We start from the raw sequence: 20398 nt of genomic DNA on the forward strand, positions 1-20398 counted from the left end.
TTTTAAAAATATTAAATATAAGACAGGGGATAATAAATAATGGTGAAAAGAAATGTTACTTATGTTTAAATGAACTAATGGGAAAAATAAGAAAGAATAGATATAGAAATAAGAGGGGAAGGGGAACAACAATATACATATTTTAATATAACAAGATATATGTAATAATGAGGTTTAGAAATTGAATGGTGGTGGCATTAGATATGTTTAAAACACATAAAACAAGAAAAAAGAATTGTAATAACTATGAGTAGCAACATTATGTTTATCTGTACTAAATGTATGGTACCCAGGTGTCGCGCTGTTCACACACTGATACGTATGTATCAACAATATAAAATAAAAAACTTGACATAAAAATGAAGTTACACAAACATAATTGTTAACTGATGGAAAAAAATCATCTTAATATAAAGACATTACCATGGGATATTCCACAAGAAATGAACAAAAAGACATTTATTTCAACAGTTATAATTTTTCTTTCCCCATTCATTTGCTTACAAATGGCAACTGAAAGCCACATTTCTAGTCCAAATACCTGTGAAACAAGCATACCTCTAGCACAGCGATGGCGAACCTTTTTTGGCTCGCGTGCCACAAGTGGGGGAAGCGCAGGGGGGTCGTGTACAGGCGTGCCGCACCCATAATGCAATGCGTGACTCCCCCAGTGCGCATGCGCGCAAAATGCGAGACCCCCCCATTTTTACATGCTTTTTTCGCCCTCCCCAGGCTCCAGAGGCTTTATAGGAGCCTGGGGAGGGTGAAAAGAGCCTCCCCCGCCCCCCCGGAGGCCCTCCGGAGGCTTCAGGGACCGTCTGCGCTTAAAACCACCCTCCGAGCAAACCAGAAGTCACATCTGGTTTGCTCGGAGGGTCGTTTTAAGTGCTCCGAAGGCTACAGGGAAGCCTCCGGACGGTCCCTGAAGCCTCTGGGAGGGGCGGGGGGGGGCTCTTTTTGCCCTCCCCAAGCTCCTATAAAGCCTCTGGAGCCTGGGGAAGGCAAAAAATAGTTTTTAAAAGGGTGAACTCACCTGGCCAGCGCGCGCATGCGCGCTGGCCAGCTTACTGGACAGCACCTCGCATGCCCTGACAAATGGCACCGCGTGCCACTTGTGGCACGCGTGCCATAGGTTCGCCATCACTGCTCTAGCAGTATCTCTTAGCTTTGTACCTGAATAGATATGACAGAATTTTTTTAAAGTCTCACTATTTTGACATCTTCCTATTTTCAGTAACAATCCAGAGTGCAACTAGCTGACAGAATGAAAAACTTTTCTTTTGGCAAGATTTTAAGAGTCATAAGCATACTTGAGACACAGAGAACATGTACAGATATATGAACAAGTCTGTTTATACTATTCTGCACGCCCCCTCCCCCCAATATTTTGTCTTTAGTTTAAAGAAGCAGTTGACACAGTTGATAATTAATAGGAGACCTGCAGTTCCGTCAAACTGTTTAAAGTTAAACAATGAATCTCTTTCATGGGATTAGATTAGATTAACAGAGCTGGAAGGGATTTTGTAAATCAGCAGTCACCAATTGGTGGTCCGTGGACCTGTGAGAAAATGTTGGTGGTCCAAGAAATCCCATGGCCCGCGAGAAAATGTTGGTGGTCCACAGAAAAATTATTTGCATTTTTTACATTGCACTAAATCAGGAGTCCTCAAACTACAGCCCCTGAGTCGGATACATGCAATGAACATTTGTGTTGTTGCAGAGTGTCTTATCCTTTGGGGACTTTTTGTGTGGGTTGGAGGGGGGGGCAGAAATTCCAACTTGGGGTCTGCTTCAGCCTCCTGGTGTGGGGTTTTGGGCGAAGGCTGGAGGGAAGTGCTGCTGGTGGCAAAGAGCTGGAGGGTCTTGTTGCAGTGGAACTGCATCATGGCCTGGAACTGGCTGACCACCTCAGCCTGCTGAGCCTCCAGGCGCCGGTATCTGGCCTTGCACTCCCGCAGGTCTTCCCTCTGCTTGGAAAGCCTATGCTGGTAGTCCTCAGTGAGGTGCTTCTGCTGAGCCTCCTTCTTGGTCAGAATTTGAACTGAGCCAGTTGTTTTGGCAACTCTTTCTCATGGTAGCTGCTTAGCTCCAACAACTCTAAGGAGCCTTGGCAGGCAGGCGAGGAGTGGCTGGGAGGGGATGTGTGAGTAGAGGCTGTCAAGCAGTGACGTACAGTCAGGGGAGGCAGAGCCTCACCACTCTCATCATGAAAATAAAAAAAAAATTACTCCGGGAAGCCGTGAAAGTGGCTGGGAGAGGCGCGCGGCTTGGTTTAGCCTCCCTGGACATTGCAGCAGCAGCCCCAAGTGCGCCAATCTCACCATTTTTTGCATTGGGCGAGCCCGGGATCCTTGCAAGGGGAATGGGACCACGTGTGCAGGAGGCTCCTCAGCGCCAGCATCAGATCAGCGCAGCCACGGTCCCCTTCATGTTGGCTCAGGAAGGAGGGGAATGGGGCCACGTGTGCAGGGAAGGGGACCACAGCTCACGCTGATCTGAGGCTGGTGCTGAGGAGCCTCCTGCACACGTGGTCCCATTCCCCTTGCAAGGATCCCGGGCTCGTCCAATGCAAAAAATGCCTAGGTAACATCATCAGTGCTAGAAGGAAGTTGGGGGGGGGGGGGGGGGAGGAGGAGAAAGGAGAAGTTTCTCTTCTCAGAAATGTCTACTCAGTGGAGCTGTGGCAGCCTGCCTGTCCCTTTCAGGAGCTCCACTTAGAAGATATTTCTGAGAAGAGAAACTTCTCCGGTTGGGCTGCGCCCGTGCGATCGGAGCAACCACGCGGTTTAATGACGTCACCAGCCTCACCAGCCATGAACCTCACCGCACGTCACTGCTGTCAAGGCACCCCTCAACGTAAGTGACATCGAATTGGTCATGCCCACCCAGTCACATGACCACCTAGCCATGCCTACCCAGCCAGTCATTAGGCAGATCATATTAGTGGGCCGCAGGATTTAAAATTATGAATTTAGTGATCCCTGAGGTTCGAAAGGTTGGTGATCCCTGTTGTAAGTTATCTAGTCCAACCCTCCGCCCAAGCAGGAGACCCTACACCATTTCTGACAAATGGCAGTCCAATCTCTTCTTGAAAACCTCCAGTGATGAAGTTCCCACAACTTCCGAAGGAATAATAATAATAATAATAATAATAATAATAATAATAATACTTTATTTACAGTCATAGACCAAAACACGAACAGTACAAAAGAGACACAGCAGCCAGTCACCAAAAGCCCAAATAAAGGAGGTTACAGCTCTCTCCTCTAATGGTCACCGCTCTCAAGAAAAACCTGGAAACCTGAGAGGTGATGTACGAGGAGACATCCCCAAGGCAATGCACAAACAAATCACAGCCATCAGGACCAGAAGGGACGATTTCAGGAAGAGACAGTAACCTAGATCTGTCAGCGCTATACATAGGGCAAAATAGAAGGACATGCTCCGCTGTCTCAACCTCGGCTCTGTCACAAGGGCACAGCCGCTTATTAATCGGGAGCCTCTTGTAGCGACCATCCAGAAGTGCTGAGGGCAAGACATTGAAGCGAGCTAGGGAAAAAGCTCTTCTATACTTGGGAATGGTTAGGGTATAAAAATAGGAAGCCATCCTCAATCCATAGTTATTAACTTGGTTGAGAGTCAGGGGGGAGCAAGTTTTATTGGCTCTGGCTCATAGATATTGTAAATCAATGTCCACGAGCCATTGGACTATCCTAAATTGGGCATCCTTGAGGTCATAGTTTCCCAAGGCATCCTCCGTGAAACCTAGCAGATGAAGTTTCTTCAGCAGCTCTTTCTCCCAGCGAGAAATATGGGAGTCCGTGAACACCAGGGAGAGGTAGCTGCCAGGAACTGCCAGAAAGAGCACCCGAAACCACAATTTAAAGGTGTTTATCCAGGCCATACATTCCACCGATCGAATGCCTAGTTCCAGGTATATCGGGGCAAAACCAACACAAGGAGGAAGACCCAGAAGTTTTCTAAGGAAAGCAGCCTGGGTTCTTTCAATGCAGTCCTTGAAGCCCCGTATCCATATGGGAATGCAGTAAAGAGTTTGGGTCAGTGTTTTGGCTTTGTTAATACGTAGGACTGAAGGAATGAACTGGCCACCCTGGGTATAAAAGAAACTTAAAATCTGCTGGTGACTACAGGAGGCCGAGTTCAGCACCTGGGTTCAATGTCTAGTCCAGGCACCAGTGTTCTGAAATTGGATACCTAGATACTTAAAATGGAAAACCTGCTTAACAGCATTGCCACTGATATCCCAGTTATACAAAGGCAAGCTGTCCATTGATTGATTGTTCTCAGAAAAAATTATCCTTATGTCTAGGTTGAATCTCCCCTTGATCAGTTTCCATCCATTATTCCTTATCTGGCCTTCAGGTGCTTTGGAAAATAGTTTGACCCCTTCCTTTCTGTGGCAGCCCCTCAAATATTGGAACACTGTTATTATGTCTCCCCTGGTCCTTCTCTTCACTAGTCATGCCCAATTCCTGTAACCATTCTTCATATGTTTTCGGCTCCAGTCCCCTAATCATCCTGGTTGCTCTCCTCTGCGCTTTTTCTAGAGTCTCAACATCTTTTTTTATAGTGTGGTGACCAAAATTGGATGCAGTATTTTAGGTGTAGCCTTACTAAAGCTTTATAGAGTGGTATTAGTACCTCACTTGATCTTGATTGTATCCCCCTGTTAATGCAGTTTAGGATTGCATTGGCTTTTTTGACAGCCGCTGCACATTGCTGGCTCATATTTAGCTGGTTGTCCATTAAGACTCCAAGATCCCTCTCACAGTCCCTGCTATTACGCCTGGTTTCACCCAGTCTACATGTGTACTTTTGGTTTTTCTTGCCCAAGTGTAAGACTTTACTTTTCTCTACATTGAATTTCATTTTGTTAGATATGGCCCAGTGTTCAAGTCTGTCAAAATCCATCTGGATCTTGAGCCTATCTTCTAGGGTGTTGGCTATTCCTGCCAGCTTAATATCATCTGTAAATTTGATAAGTTCTCCTTCTATTCCCTCATCTAAGTCATTTATGAAGATAAAGAGTACTGGGCCTAAAAAGGATTAATGGAGTATATCTTTGGTAATGTGGAGGAAAAAACATAATGGATCCATTTTCAGAATTCTTTCCAATTTGATTTTAAATTTGGAACCACTGAACAAAATATTTCAAGGATTCTAGAGCATGGCACAATTACTAGAAGATTGGAAAAGAGCTGACATGATTCTAATCTTCAAAACAGGAAAAAAAAGTGGAACCAGGAAACTACAGACCAATCAGTTTGACTTTAATATCTGGGAAAATCCTGGAAAAGATAAAACACCACTTTTGTAAGAATCTAGAAATACACAAAGAGATTTCCAGAGGTTTAAGAAACGTGAGTTTCTTAAAAATAGATCATGCCAGACAAACCTTGTTGCCTTTTTTCATAGTGACTAAATTAGTGGGTCAGTAAAATGATGTGGATATACAGGTGGTCTTCAACAACCACAATTGAGCCCAAAATTTCTATTGCAAAGTGAGATATTTGTTAAGTGAGTTTTGCCCCATTTTATGACATTTCTTGCCACAGTTGTTAAGTGAATCACTGCCATTATTAAGATAGTAACATGGTTATTAACTGAATCTGGTTTCCCCATTGACTTTGCTTGTCAGAAGGTTGCACAGTGATCGCATGACCCCGAGGCACTGCAACCATCATAAATATAAGTCAGTTCCCAAGCACCTGAGTTTTTAATCACATGATCATGGGGACGCTGCAATGGTCATAAGAGTGAAAATTGGTCATGAGTCACTTTTTTCAGTGCTTTTGTAACTTTGAACAGTCACTAAATGAACTGTTGTAAATCGAGGACTACCTGTAGTATACTTAAGCTACAGTTAAGGCATTTAATAAAATAGACCACAGCCTACTTCTTCATAAGATGGAACGATGTTGGACAGACAGTACTACTACTTGATGAATTCACAATTAGCTGACTAATTGCAGTGTGTAGCCCTTAACAAAACTGCATGTACATGGAGGGATACATGCAGTGGGATACCTCAAAGTTCTGTCCTGGTCAGTGCTCTTCAACTTCTTCATAAAAGATCTAGATAAAAGGGGGACTCATCAAATTTGCAGGTGACACCAAGTTGGGGGGAATTGCTAACACTTTGGAAGATTGACTCAAGGTTCAGAAGGATCTTGACAAACTTCAGCATTGGGCCCTATTCAACAAGATGTATTTCAGTGATGAGAAAAATAAGATCCTACACTTAGGCAAGAGAAATCAAATGCACAGGTATAGAATAGGCAATAGTTGGCTCAACAGTAGTAACTGAGAGGTGTTCTAGTGGACCACCATTTAAGTACTGAGTTAGCAGAGTGTTGCAGCTGCCAAAGAAAGCCAATACAGCCCTAGGTTGCATCAATAGAGGAACAGCATCAAAACCAGAAGTTATAGTATCGCTTTATACTGCACTAGCAAGAGCACACTTGGAATACTGCCTTCAGGTCTGGTTGCCATGATACAAAAAAGACCCTGAGACCCTAAAAAGAGTATGAAGAAGAGCAACAAAGATGATGAGTGTTCTGGAGGCTAAACCATACCATGAATGTCTAAAGTATGTATGTGGAACCAATCAAAGAGAAGGATTAGGGGTGACATGATAGTGGTCTCTCCTTGCTTGATGGACAGTCAGAGAAGAGGGGGTCAATTTTTTCTCCAAAGCCCCAGAAGCCCCATAAGCAGCAATGGGTAAAAACTCATTAAAGAGAGATCCAACCTAGAACTAGGGAAAGATTACCTGACAATGAGAAAATTAATCAACGGAACATCTTGCTTCCTGAAGATGTGGGTGCTCCCATCACTGGAAATTTTCAAGAAAAGATTGGGCACAATACCCGTTTTTCAGAATAGGGGGTTGACTTATTGTCCAATTCTTCAGAAGCCCCCGTCTGTGCAGGACTTCCAGAGGCTTCCAAATTTGTGTGTGACTTCTGTTGACTTCTGAAGTCAAGTGGGATTTCCTGAAGCTTCTGAAGAACAGAACTTGTTTGCACATGACTTCAGAAGATCCATGAGTTCAGAAGCCTCTGGAAGCCCTGCATGATTCAGAAGCCTCCGAAAGTTCAAGAAAAGAGCCTATTTATATGGTGCTTCCAGAGACTTCTAAAGTCATGCAGGGCTTCCAGAGGCTTCCAAAGTCAAACGGGGCTTCCAGAAGTTTCCAAAGAATGGGCTCTATTCATGCAGGGCTTATGGGGGTTTCCAAAGTCATGAGTGAAAAGGCTCCAAGAGCTGCCTCAGATAGGTCATTGCAAGCCACTTAACAGCAAGAGAAAAACACATGAAGGTAGACAGAACAAAGCAAAACTTCATGAGTATTGGGCAGTAAGGGCAATTGTGCCATTCACCAAAGCACGCGCACCTTGGAGAATACACTGGTGGCATTTGAGTGGCAGTAGCAGGCTAGGGCTGATATAGAGGGCTGCCTACTGCTGCTGTGCAGGACAACCTAGATCTGGAAGACATAGACATGTGGAGAATTGGAGCACCCCTGCAGTCGTAAGTGCTTGACTTTTTATTATGTGACCATGAGTGCAACAACAGCTGTAACTTCGAACAAGGACATTAATTTATTCAGCAAGGTTTTGATTTCAAACAGTTGCTAATGACCATTAGAAAACTACATGTATTGTTTCTAATGAAGACTGAAGTACACCATTAATATTCTATTATTTTTGCTGCTTGAATATTTTCTGAAATTTATTTTCTTTTATTGTGGGCATACATTAGTATATATTTATAATAATTTTAAACTATTTTATTCTTAACATGAGTGGTTTATTTGTATTATGTTCTTGTAAAATCTGTCAACCAGCTGATTATAATGGATACAAATTACATAAATGAAATAAATCCACATTAATAACTTTTTGATGGGTATTAATATATGTACACTTAGATATTACCTCTCTGCAAATTTCTTGTGGAACATTGACTCAGAAATCAATTCACTTTCTTCAGGATGAACATTTTGAAGATGACATAACTTTCATTTGGGGGGAAAAATGAAATTCAAAAATAATCATTTCATTTAATTGAGCTACTCCCAGCCATTCCAACCAATACTGAGAATTCTGGGAATTAGTCCAAAAATCAGGTGGGCTCAGAGTAGGGAAAACTGTAGTAGGAAGTTTTTCACTGCAGTTGAAATATACTGATGGTACAGCACAATAGAAATATGCCTTGTAATACGGAAAAATGTCCAATGCCAGGACAGAGCTGGTAACACATTTATATTACATAGCACTGTAGGTTGATACCCCACCCCTTGAGGCTTTTATAATCCCCCTTGGGTTCTGATGTGGCTACCATTTTAATTATTAATCTGCTTTATTTTCCAAAAGAACAAGAGACAATGCCAGGCTGACCAAATACAATCATTTCTGAGATTTCCATACTCAGACTAGCATTGATGATGTTACCTAGTTTGGGTAATGAAACATCTGCATGAAAACAAGCAAGCTCAGAGAGCACCAAGGACCCCTCATTTCAACCCTGAGCTATAAATATTCTCCTCCATACTCTACTAACAGTCATCAATTCATATCTTCTATATAGTATTCTTACCCAGATTTCCTTGCTCAATGGTCAAGACCACTTCATCCATCAGCAAAGCTCGGAAGTCTAGATCCTCTTCACAACATTTGGCTTTAAGTGCCCTTAGAATTTCCTGCTGAGGATAATCTTCTCGGATACGTCGATCTGTTAAAAACCAGAGCCTGGGAATAACAGAACTACACATCTTGAAGTACTTCTGCAGACTTTAGGTATCCTTTGAAAGGAAGATCTAAAAAATATAAGTAAGAAACTTAGCTCGCGCTTACATATAAACCATTCCAAATGACAATTCATTTTCTTGTAAAATTTGGTAAAAGCTAATGTTCCACCTGTTTCTTGCTCAAATTGGAGCTGAGTAGAAGGAACAAAGAAAAAAATATTTTAATTAAAATTATGGAAACCATTTAATATTTTAGGGTTTTTATTTTTTGGTTCAGTTTTATAGAAATCAGGATAACAGGATTACCTGTTTAAGAAAAATTTAAAAATAAGGAACAAGAAAAGTACTTGAATCTTAAGGAAAATTGTTATTGAGATTCAAAAATGACATCTCTGCCCATCCAAAAGAATTTCTTTTGGAGTAGAATTAATACAGATCTGTGGGCCTAGGGTACATGGTTCAGCACATATCTTGATTATGCTGATTGTGTGTTTTACCTTGCCTCCTATCTTTATTATTTAGTGTTTTGCTATATTTTTATCTATTTATTTCTTATTAGTGCCCCAAGCCATAGGTTTAAGATAGAGGATTTCCAGGGGAGATAATGGCAAACCGAAAACAGCTCTGCAAATGACCACAAAAAAGACCAAAAAACTGGTGAGTCAACTCTGGTTTCTTGGAACTTTTCTGGATTAGGATGAGACAGCACCTATATGTTCCAGATGGCTGCTTCATACAAGGAACAGTGTTTTTTTGTGTGTCTCAGTGCTGGGAAATGAAGGGATCAGCATTCTTGATTGCAACATTGGCAGAGTTTTTAAAGATACTAACTTCACAACTTCATTTTCTAATCACTTTTGAAAATTGTCCCACACTTTAGACTTTTGGCTGATGACTTGACTGAAAAGTTGATGTTTTGTGGATAAGGGATAGGATATATTTCCTTGTAGCCTTGATAGAAGTGGAAAGCCACTACATTTGTTTATACGTGTGATGAATATTGGAAATCATATATATAGTATGCACATATGTTCTTTTTCTTTATTATATTCCCACTTTGATTTTTCTTCACTTTATTCTTCCTTCCTCTTTAAATTTAAATTTGCATTATATTTTACTACTATTATCAATATTTTAAATATGTATAAAATATTATTAAAAATAATATGCGTGTGTATAAAGTGGTGGGTGACTGCATACATTCAATACATATTTAGTATACTTCTAAAGTTATCAATTCAGCTCTTATTTTCATCAACTATGCATTTATGGAGACAAGTAATGGAATCTGCATACTCCTCATGCAGGATAGAAAAATCAAGGCAAGTGACAAAGCTTTCATTTTTTTCTTGGTTTACTCATAGACAAAGTACTCTCCCATTTGTTCTGCCACTATTCTATTTATGCCACCTGAATTTTTTTACAAACATCTCTGATCTAGCAACTGATCCACATCAGTTGCTAGACCTTATTATTTATATACTCCATATCGCAACTTTGCTGGGTGCTATTTTTACTTCCTTGTGATATCTTCTTTGAATCTGTACTGTTAAAATCAATTTATTTGTTTTGAAGTTTATGGTAACAGGCTAAATTCGGGGATTCAGATTTAGCCTACCTTTTGGGGGGAAAGAGAACTATACAAAAGTGGATAATCTTTGAGTGAATAGGGACTACATTTTTTATTTAAAACATTTTTAAGTAATCTGATGCAGTGTGCAGTTTGGAAGTTAATAATGCCATTAAGAATTAGATTGGCAAAATCTTCTTAGTTGCTTTGGGCAGTTTCACTTTTCTAGATGTGCTAAGCTTGCCAAAAGAATACCACATTTTTTTTATTTTTCACCAAATGTTGGTGGAAAGTCATTTAGTTGTTTATGTTTAAAATCTGGCATTATGTCTTCAGAGATATTTTTCAGTGTGGGAGAATATAAATAAGAGGTTCAGGGACACATACAAAGTATGTTTGGAGTTACCATCTCTAGTATGCTTGCTGCACTATATGAAAAACATATACAGAAAAAGTGTTAACTGTCACATTAAAAATTAATGACAGTCACAATCTAGGCACCTACATTTCACAAAATCTGTTTTGTGTAGAATAAGATTTCAAATTTTTAATTTTAAAAATGCAAAACAAAACATGTTTCATTTGTGAGTATTGTTCACTTGACATTGCACTAAATTATGATAGGGCCCCTTTAAAGATTGCCAATGCACGAAACAAAGGTTTTAATATCTTAAAATATGAAATATAAATAAGAATAAAATTGATGTTACTTTTGCCATGTTTCCAAGCCTGCAGGAATGGGCTCCTGTTACTCAATGACTTTCAAATATTAATATTGTGCTAATTCCTATACAGATAATCTTCGATGTATGATCCATCATGACAGAACAGAATTCTGTCCTATATTTGTCAGTGTTACTTACATATATAGTTGTGGGAGTTAAAATCTAGACTGATGGTCTTAAATCAAGAATTTAGATTATAAAGATGTAATCAAGCATATATAGTATAAATTCTGTGCATAGTACAATAATAATTTGGAACATGGATCCAATATTAAGTTCCTCAAAATTCAGATGACCAGTACTTTTTGCACAGTATCATATATGATTAATCCATTAAAAGAAACCTACCTGTTTAAATGTTACATTTTTAAAGCTATTTTATATGTAAGATATAGTTATATTGCATTTGTTCATTTTTATTTTCCCCTTATTATTTTTATAAATAACTCAAAGCAGCAACCTATCTAATACTTCTTCCTATTTTTCCCACCACAACAAGAAGCATGGTATCTTGATACAGTCAAACACTATATAAAAATAATGTTTCTTTGCAGTTAGTTTCCCTGGGAATAATTTAATCAACTGAAATATTTATGTCCTGGGAAAAAGTGAGATAATCCCTTTATCATATGACAGGATGAACATATTTTATTTAATTTGAGAGAACCACGTTTGGAGAAAGAGAATAGAGAATTCCAAATATTATCTGTGGTATAGTAGTTTAAAATCCTAATCTGTTGTTTATAAACACTTATTTTAAAAAACTACATTTAAAACATGTAACATTAAAAATCAATAGGTGAAAAGAATCAATACAGATTTGGTGCAAACTATATAAAACATATTTATTGAAAATGTTGTTTTATATAAGAAATATTCAGAATTTGCAAAATAAAAATCTAGTTGAACTAAAAATATTAATTCCAATTTTGCATTAATTTGTCTTTTATATGTATGCACTGATGTAAGTTTTAAATTAAATATCATTACAAAAAAGGTAACATAAACATTAGCCAGTCATCAACTGCTACTCCTTTTAGAGAAATATCCACAGGAACCAGGTGATCAAACATGCTTTTTGACTGCATCAATCTACTTATATGCCTCCTCTAACTTCTTTTATTTGCAAAGGACGCCACATCCTGGTGTAGAGGGAATATTTCTCCTGCACTGTTCAGCCAACTGTGACATCTTTTTTTGAACTTTTTCTTCTCACTTGTCCATAAGGGAAAACCTAGCCAATTATTTTCAGCTACTTATGAAGCTAATTACCCTTTAAATTATTTCCCATAATTCCACACATCAGAAAGAACAACTCAATTTTTACTTTCTTTAGGATTGTAGGAAGTTCCTCTGCATTCTGTGTTTCTTCTTTTTGTTGAGAGGTCTATTCAGGACACAAGCTATTTGAACATCTACACTGCATAACCGAATGCCAAATTATTGTATAAGACCATGCTCAATACTCCTCCCCTTTTCCTTTCCTTCCCTTTCTTAATCTAGCACTGTTTCCTAAAACAGGAGTAGGGTGGAGGAAAAAATCAGAGTATAACTTACCAGACAAAGGTGGGAAAAACAGTAATGCTTATGAATTGTTGCTTCTGCTCTCCTTTCTGAGAAGAGGTATTTCTGGAACTTTCTTTTTTTCCTCTCCCTTTTACCACCCCCTTGGAGGATAATCAAGTCCTTTCAATGCCTTTTGACTCTTCAAGAATGATTTGGTCATTGAACCTCCAAAAAAAGAAAGGTGTCATGGGAATTGTTTTTGCCTGACACTCTGATGGTCCACACCTAACCGTTGTTCTGATGACTAAAGTAATTTGGTTGGGAGGTTTAATCCTCAAATTACATCCATGGAAAGGAGAATAAACAAAGGAAAAAAGAATATTAAGCTTAGAAGACTAAGCAGTCAAAGCACATAAATGCCTTGTTTGGATCTTCCTCAGAACAGGGCCCTTACAAAGACTGTACATCACCAGTATCTGGAAAACAAGAAAAAAAAGAGAATTCAGGTTAGCTTTCTACATTTAAGGCCTTATTGGAAAAAAAGTGATTTTAAATGTATAATCTAAAATTAGGTTTGATTAAGATCCTAAGGCAGCATTCAAACTGGACAAAATGAAACTAGCTACTCATGAAAATGTGATATGACTCTAATGAGATAAAAATCTTTTGAATCATTTAGCAAAAACATACCTTCAAAACCCTCTTATAAGTACAAAAAAATTAAATTGAAAGAAAAAAAAGGCAAATTGACCATGAGTAAAACTGCAAGCCTGAAGGGGCAATTCGTGGTTTAACAGAATACTTATTTCATTACAAACGTATTTTAAAACAGCACAGTTCAAGAAAGTATTTTCTATGCAGCAGACTATCTTCTTCTATCCAAAGATAAGTACAACAGAAGAGGCTTTGTTGTAATATAAAACTAGCAAGAAATATTTTTCACACAGCTACGATTGCATGTCACCATTAACACTTAAGCATCAGTACTCAGACAAAGAATTCTAAAATAACATACGTATGCACATTTCCCTTCCTGAACACAGAAAGAAGATGAGGCAATTTCTAGTCGAAAGGCTTTCGACAAGTCATCACTAACCTGGTTGCTCTTTCCGTCGTCTCCTCCTCCTCCTGGACAGGACTCTGGATTTTAGGAAGATTAGGCGGGGAATCCAACACCTCCCCTCGAATATTATAAATGGGTGCCAATAAAATAAATGTGGGGAGACATAAAAGGACTGGGAAAATGGACACGCTTCAGCAAAGACTAAAGACTCGATGAATCCCGCAAATGTGGCACTATTCAAATCTCGGTCGGTAGTATCAGAATTATTTCCCGACAATATGATAATGATCTAAATTGGAAAAACGAAAAAAGGGGGGAGGTGCCGAAATCGGCCTCTCCAGCCCCGTGCGCTCTCCCCCACCAAGATCGTGAGCAAGAGGCTGATGATGGAAGGGGGAGCTGACGTGCCCAACCTTGGTATTATAGACGAACCAGCGAAATTAATTTCTTCCCCACGACTAAGGGGAGAGAGGCAGCGCCTCTGCCCACCCGTAGGGCTCCCGCGGTCGCCTGAATCGCGCTCGCAGTCCCCCAGAAACCGCCACCTCCGATATCGGCTGCCCGCCCTACTTGCCTAGCTGCTTGCCTAGCCTGCTAGGGTCGGAGGGAGGGATCGGAAGACGCCGCTAGCGCGCGCACGGCAAAAGGAGGGGGCGCGGTCGGCACACGCAGCGTATTCGAGGACGCCCCATTTCGCGCGCGCCCGTTAGATGAAAGCCCCCTCCCCTTCCTCCAACCAATCCCGCGCAGGGAGCGGTAAAGCGCAGAGATCTTTCCCCTCCCCCGCCCCAGTTGGGTGCTGTCTCCTCAGAAGCAGCTGTAGTCGTTAAAGGGAGGAGGGGAGCACGCGTACGTGAGGCACAAGGGGAGTCGAGCTAGTGTGGCAGTCAAGTTGTCCTTTTCTTCTCTGCTGCCAGTTTTCACTGGGCTTATTCTCTTTAAGAATTTGTGGCCGTTTCCCAGTCGACCACACCCACTTTGCAGACTTGTGTGGAAATATCATGGTATTCGCCCACGCCCGACAGTGTGAATTGCACCCATCTCGTTAGCCAGCTTCGTTGAAAGAGAGCGTTCGCTCTTTGCCAGCTCAGCAGCAAACTCGATGAAACCTGACTGCAGATACGGACCCTCCGCATGGGCTGCTTAGGAGAGGGGAATCGGGATTTGTGACCCAGAATATAGAAAGTCCTTTTCCTGTAGCCTTTGACAGCTAGCTGAAGGCTGCATACAGTCACTTAATGCACCCTTAAGATAACATCCCAATTAATAAATTCCCCACCTTATCCTGTCATTTAAATACTAAAAGAATTAAAGAGGAATCCCTCATTACTGACAGAGGAACCATAGAGTGGCATTGTAAGATGCCAGTTAGGCTGCTTAAATTTAGCTGGTGATTGATTATTACCTTAGTAAACTCTCACTAGCTTTTGATACTGTCATAGTATCTGCCTTGACTGATTTTGCAGGATGAGTTGCTGGATTAGTTCCACTTTTAACCAGCAGAATGGTTTTCACCTTGAGTGTGTGTGTGTGGGGGGGGGGGGGGAACTTTGCTGTGAAAAGGGACCTTATTATTGAACATTTCTAATTTTAGCAGAAAACAAGCAGTTGTGAGCAGGACTCTGGAGGAAAGAAGAAATCTTATTATTCTGTTTCTCTTAATTACCTTTCTCAGAATCATTGGAAAGTGAACAGGAAGAAATAAGGGGCATTTGCATATGATGCCTCTGGCTATCTAATCTAATAGCCTGTGTGACCCTCAACACAGACACTTTTTTATGCTTGCAATGTAATGTCATACATGGGGGACAAACTTTACCTCATGATGTCCTAATGCATTCATCATTTTGATGAAATCTTTATTTTGTTATGGCCCTCAAAGTTAGAAAAGTTGCCTTACTTTGTGGCTGATATTTCGTCAGTAATGTCCCTATACTGGATAGAGACAGAACTTCCAAATTAGTTGTTATAGGGTTGCCTTTGCTTGTCAGAAGGTCGCAAAAAATGATCACATGACCCCAGGACACTGCAACTATCATAAATATGAGTCAGTTGCCAAGTATCTGAATTTTGATCACATGACAATGGGGACACTACAATAGTCATAAGTGTGAAAAATGGTAATAAGTCATTTTTTTCAGTTCTGTTGAAACTTTGAACAATCATTAAACAAACTGTTGTAAGTTGAGGACTACCTGTATTATTTTCAGTCTTTTTCCATGGATTAGAATAGGGGTCCTCAAACTACAGCCCCCGGGCCGGATACGGCCCACTGAAGCAATTTATCCGGCCCGCGCTCCTCTAATCGCCCCCCTGACCCCTCCAACAAGTGACGTTGGTGCAGCAAAACCCCAGGGCAGCTCAGTGGGAATGGTTGAAGCTCCTAAACAGACCGCCAAGCTAAGTGCCTGAAGGACCCTATCAGCGGACAGTGGACGAGGCCTCGGCTGGGCTCCTCAGCAGATGAGGGCTTCACAGGGCCTATCAAGCAGTCGGAGCCGGCTCTGCCTGAAGGAGGCCAGTTGGGGCTCCTGCAAAGGGGGGAGGGTCAAGCCCGGTCCCCACGCGGTGTCGCCATGATCTGCTGCTGGCACTGCGCAGCTATCCAGGCAGGTGGGTGCAGCCTCAGCCCTCCCTCCACATGCCCAGCCCAGCACCCTTCCTCCTCTTCCTCCTCCTCCTCCCCTGCAAGTGTCCCCAGAGCCACCACTGTTCCTGCAGCTGAGTGAGGCCACCCTCCTGGCCTGCGTTTGCTGCCTGGGCACACACTATGTCCACCAGCCCGAATTCATCGAACAATTTACTGAGCACACCCAGCCACTGCTGCCACCACCCACCATCCCGTTGCAAGTACCAGGCCTGTGTGATGGACTGTGATACCAGGTGAGCTCAGAGACAGAGGGATGAATGGGTGACTGGGCGCATGACTGACACTTGGCTTCCAGTGCCAGAGAGGGCAGGGAAGGACTGGGCTGCCACTGCCTTTATTGGGGCATGTGCAGCAAGATGGGGCTCCTGTTGCCATCTCTTCTCCCCCCCTCACTGGGCATGGCAGGGCTTCTTGCCCCTCACTTATCCCCCCCACCTCCCTTTCTCAATGCAATTTTGGGGTGGCAAGTGAGGAGGGGTGGCAAGGGGGAGAAAGGTTATTCCTGACACCCAGGCTGATTGGCTTCTTCCGGGCAGCTCTTTCTCTGCCTTTAGGCATCAGCCGTCAAAGAAGAGATTTTTGTGGGCAGAAGAGCTTGTCCCACCCACCACCACTCAGATGCCCTTGCTTCCCCCAAGCATTTATTTGTCTCCCTGATTTACAGCTCCATCACATTTCTCGCTGTCGTGTGCAGAGCAACAAAAGTTTGTGGGACTAAAAACAAAAGTTCAATCAATGAATTCCAACTTCTCATGAAAAAAAAAATCTCACATTGGAACTGACTGATTGAATTTTTTGTAATCCCATAAACTTTTGTTTCCCTGCACATGATGGCCAGAAATGCAACATACAAATGCAACGAAGCTGGAAATCAGGTAGGCAAAGAAATGCTTGGGGTAAGCTAGGGTACCTGGGCGGTGGTGGGTGGGGCAAGCTCTGCGGTGCTGTGCTGCAATGGAGAAATAGGCAATGGAGCGGGTAGCACTAGGGAAGGAGGAGGACATTTTCCCTGTCTTCTCCCTCCTCCTCCTCCTTCCCTCGTGCTGGCTGCTTCGTTGCCCGTTTCTCCATTGCAGTGCAGCATCCAGGATGCACTTTGATAGGGTGTGTGTGTGTGTGTAATAAATTTGTCTGGCCAAACTAACCCCACAGTTTCCCCTACATTGGGCCCAGCTTTGATTGTGCTGCCAACTTAATTCCTCGCCCCTCTCACTTTTGCCCATAAACTGACCAACATATCCTGCATGCAGCTCCACGGGGAGGAGGGGAACCCTTCCACATCCCCCCAATCCTTCACTTTCCCCCACAAGCTCTCAGGAGCATCAATTCATTGTCTCTATGGTAACTCCCCCCCCCCTTGTTCCTCGGAAATCTTGCCTCTTAAAGTAACCGTGTCCAGAAGGCTGAAACAGCCACAAGACCAATGTGCAGACAAGCATCCTTGGAAACAGCCTTTCAAACTATAGTCCAGCCTCCCAACAGTCTGAGGGACTGTTTAAAAAAAATGAGGATCCCTGGATTAGAAGGAGGGATGTGAATCCTGGACACTTCAGAATCACAAACCTTCTTCATACATTTTCTGTGATTACCATTAATCATAGAAATATCCATTAATAGGTATATCCATTAATCTCTCCCCACATATATTTGTTTGATGTTATTTTTCTAGGACTGCTGAGGGTTATCTTGTTGGTCAAGGTTTGTATTTTATTTTTTAGGGAAGTGGACAAAGGAAAGGAAAGGGATGCTTAAAGGGGGAAGGAATAGAACCAAAGGAGGGGTTGCTGGTACTTTGTTTCCCATGACCCATGGAGCCAATGTGCTGAAAATACATCTCAATTTGAATGCAAGAGAAGAAAATAAAGTTCTTACCTGGATAAACTCTGATCTTTAGATTATTGCTGATATTTATTCCATTATAATTTTCTACTCTTTTGATTTGGTTATTTTTTAAGGAATTCAGTTTGTATTTTACTTACATCTGTGGAAGTGCCTATGAAGTCATAATATTCCATTTCAAATTTGACAATTAAAATAATCCTAATACACTCATTATAACTCATCATTTTTTATTTGCTGAAAGCCATTATTAGACTGAAAAAAATGTATATACTTTTTTTTTTCTAAATAACTATTCTGAGATTGCAGAATATGGAACAATTCCCATTTGCTTGCACTAACAAACTTGCTTAAATGATTTTAGGAAATAATGTTTCCTAAAAAATTTATGGTCATCTATTTATCTGTCATCTGCCATCTTCAGCTTCTATGTTTTGCTGGCATCCTGATATAAAATGCTGGGGGTGGAGTGGGGTGGGCAATAGGATGTAGAGAGTAGAGATAGGGGGGAAGGAGGGGTGACAGCCTTGACAGAAACCAGAACCATGAGAACCAGCATGTGCCAGTCTTCAAGGACACCTGGCTTGGGAAAAGAAGGTGAAACTGCACCAAGTGGCATCAAACATCAAAGCTGTTCCCAAAACATCTAAAAGGCATGCCATTGGACAGAGATGGACTGGTCAAGGAGGAAGGATCAGGAAAAGGGGGGAAATGTAACATTTTTGTAGGAATCTTCTGATCTAGTCTTTCTTTCTCTGCAACCACTTAACCTTAGTAAAAGAACCTATCACTTCAACCAAATGGAGTTGAGGGTCTTTCTTTCCTAACATCATTAGCTGGGGCAGACCTGATATTAGGCTAGATCTGAAATAGTAGTCAACCCATAGAGAAGCCTCTACCACGGGGAGCATGCAGACGATGTCAACTCACAAGAGCACCAGGAGGAAAATGAAGTATGGGGAGAAGCTGCAGTGAGACCTCACAGTGGCGGGGATCTTCTGGAATGGGTGGGGGAGGCAGAAGTCTGCAAAGACCAGCGGAGACCTAGATGGTCATTGGGGGTTGGAAAGAAGAATGAGTGGGGAGATAAGTCCTCCAGAGTGACATTCATATGGGGAAGCTGAGGGAGCCATCAGAGAGAACTGTGCACAGAGATCGAGGAGGAAGCAGCCCTGGGAGAGATGAACAGTGACTGCATGCTAATGCAGCAAATCATTGAATTCCTGACAGGCACTTTCAACAACCTTAGAGCAACCAAGGCCATAGTCTAGATCAGTGCTTCTCAATTATTTTCTGTCATGCCCCCCCTAGGAAGAAGAAAACATTTCGCGCCCCCCCCCCCCGCGCGACTGTAAATAGTATTATTTGTCTATAAAATTGTTATAAGTACACCTCTGCATAACATAGCACACCGGTCTTTCCTCGTCTCCCACCATAGTCACATGCTTTCTTTCCTCTTTCCCTCTTACTTGTCTATCCTTCCTTCCACCCTCCCTTCCTCCTTCCCTTCCTTCCTGCCTCCCTTCCAGTTCCCTCCTTCCTCTTTCCCCCTGCCTGCCTGCCTTCTTTCCTCTTTCCCTATCCTCCTATCCTTCCTTTCTCCCTCCCTCCTTCCCTGCCTCCCTTCCAGTTCCATTCTTCCCTCCTTCCTTCTGCCTCTTTCCTGCCTGCTTGCCTTCTTTCCTCTTTCCCTCTTGCTTGTCTATCCTTCCTTCCACCCTCCCTTCCTCCTTCCCTTCCTTCCTGCCTCCCTTCCAGTTCCCTCCTTCCTCTTTCCCCCTGCCTGCCTGCCTTCTTTCCTCTTTCCCTATCCTCCTATCCTTCCTTTCTCCCTCCCTCCTTCCCTGCCTCCCTTCCAGTTCCATTCTTCCCTCCTTCCTTCTGCCTCCTTCCTGCCTGCTTGCCTTCTTTCCTCTTTCCCTCTTGCTTGTCTATCCTTCCTTCCACCCTCCCTTCCTCCTTCCCTTCCTTCCTGCCTCCCTTCCAGTTCCCTCCTTCCTCTTTCCCCCTGCCTGCCTGCCTTCTTTCCTCTTTCCCTATCCTCCTATCCTTCCTTTCTCCCTCCCTCCTTCCCTGCCTCCCTTCCAGTTCCATTCTTCCCTCCTTCCTTCTGCCTCCTTCCTGCCTGCTTGCCTTCTTTCCTCTTTCCCTCTTGCTTGTCTATCCTTACTCCCTCCTCCCTTTCTTCCCTCCCTCCCTGCCAGCAGCTCCTCCAGCATCCCAGCTGGAAGCAGCAGCACAACAGTCGCCGTTACCAGGGGCGAAGGGGTGG

General features: G+C 42.3%; 1 protein-coding gene across 6 annotated transcripts in view; it reads right to left on the reverse strand.

The window, feature by feature from the left end:
- Window positions 1-14283, reverse strand: part of RIMKLB (ribosomal modification protein rimK like family member B) — an 83551-nt gene extending 69268 nt beyond the window's left edge. For all 6 annotated transcript variants that reach the window (XM_081941805.1, XM_081941809.1, XM_081941808.1 and 3 more), the window contains exons 1-3: window positions 13671-14283; window positions 12626-13050; window positions 8623-8842 (exon numbers count right to left, since the gene is read on the reverse strand). In XM_081941805.1, the coding sequence (XP_081797931.1) occupies window positions 8623-8797 (175 nt within the window). In that variant the 5' untranslated portion in view covers window positions 8798-8842; window positions 12626-13050; window positions 13671-14283. The remainder of the gene's footprint in view (window positions 1-8622; window positions 8843-12625; window positions 13051-13670) is intronic.
- Between the last annotated feature and the right edge of the window lie 6115 nt (window positions 14284-20398).

Source organism: Natrix helvetica, assembly GCF_964273705.1.
Source record: "Natrix helvetica genome assembly, chromosome: 2".
Lineage (NCBI taxonomy): Eukaryota > Metazoa > Chordata > Lepidosauria > Squamata > Natricidae > Natrix > Natrix helvetica.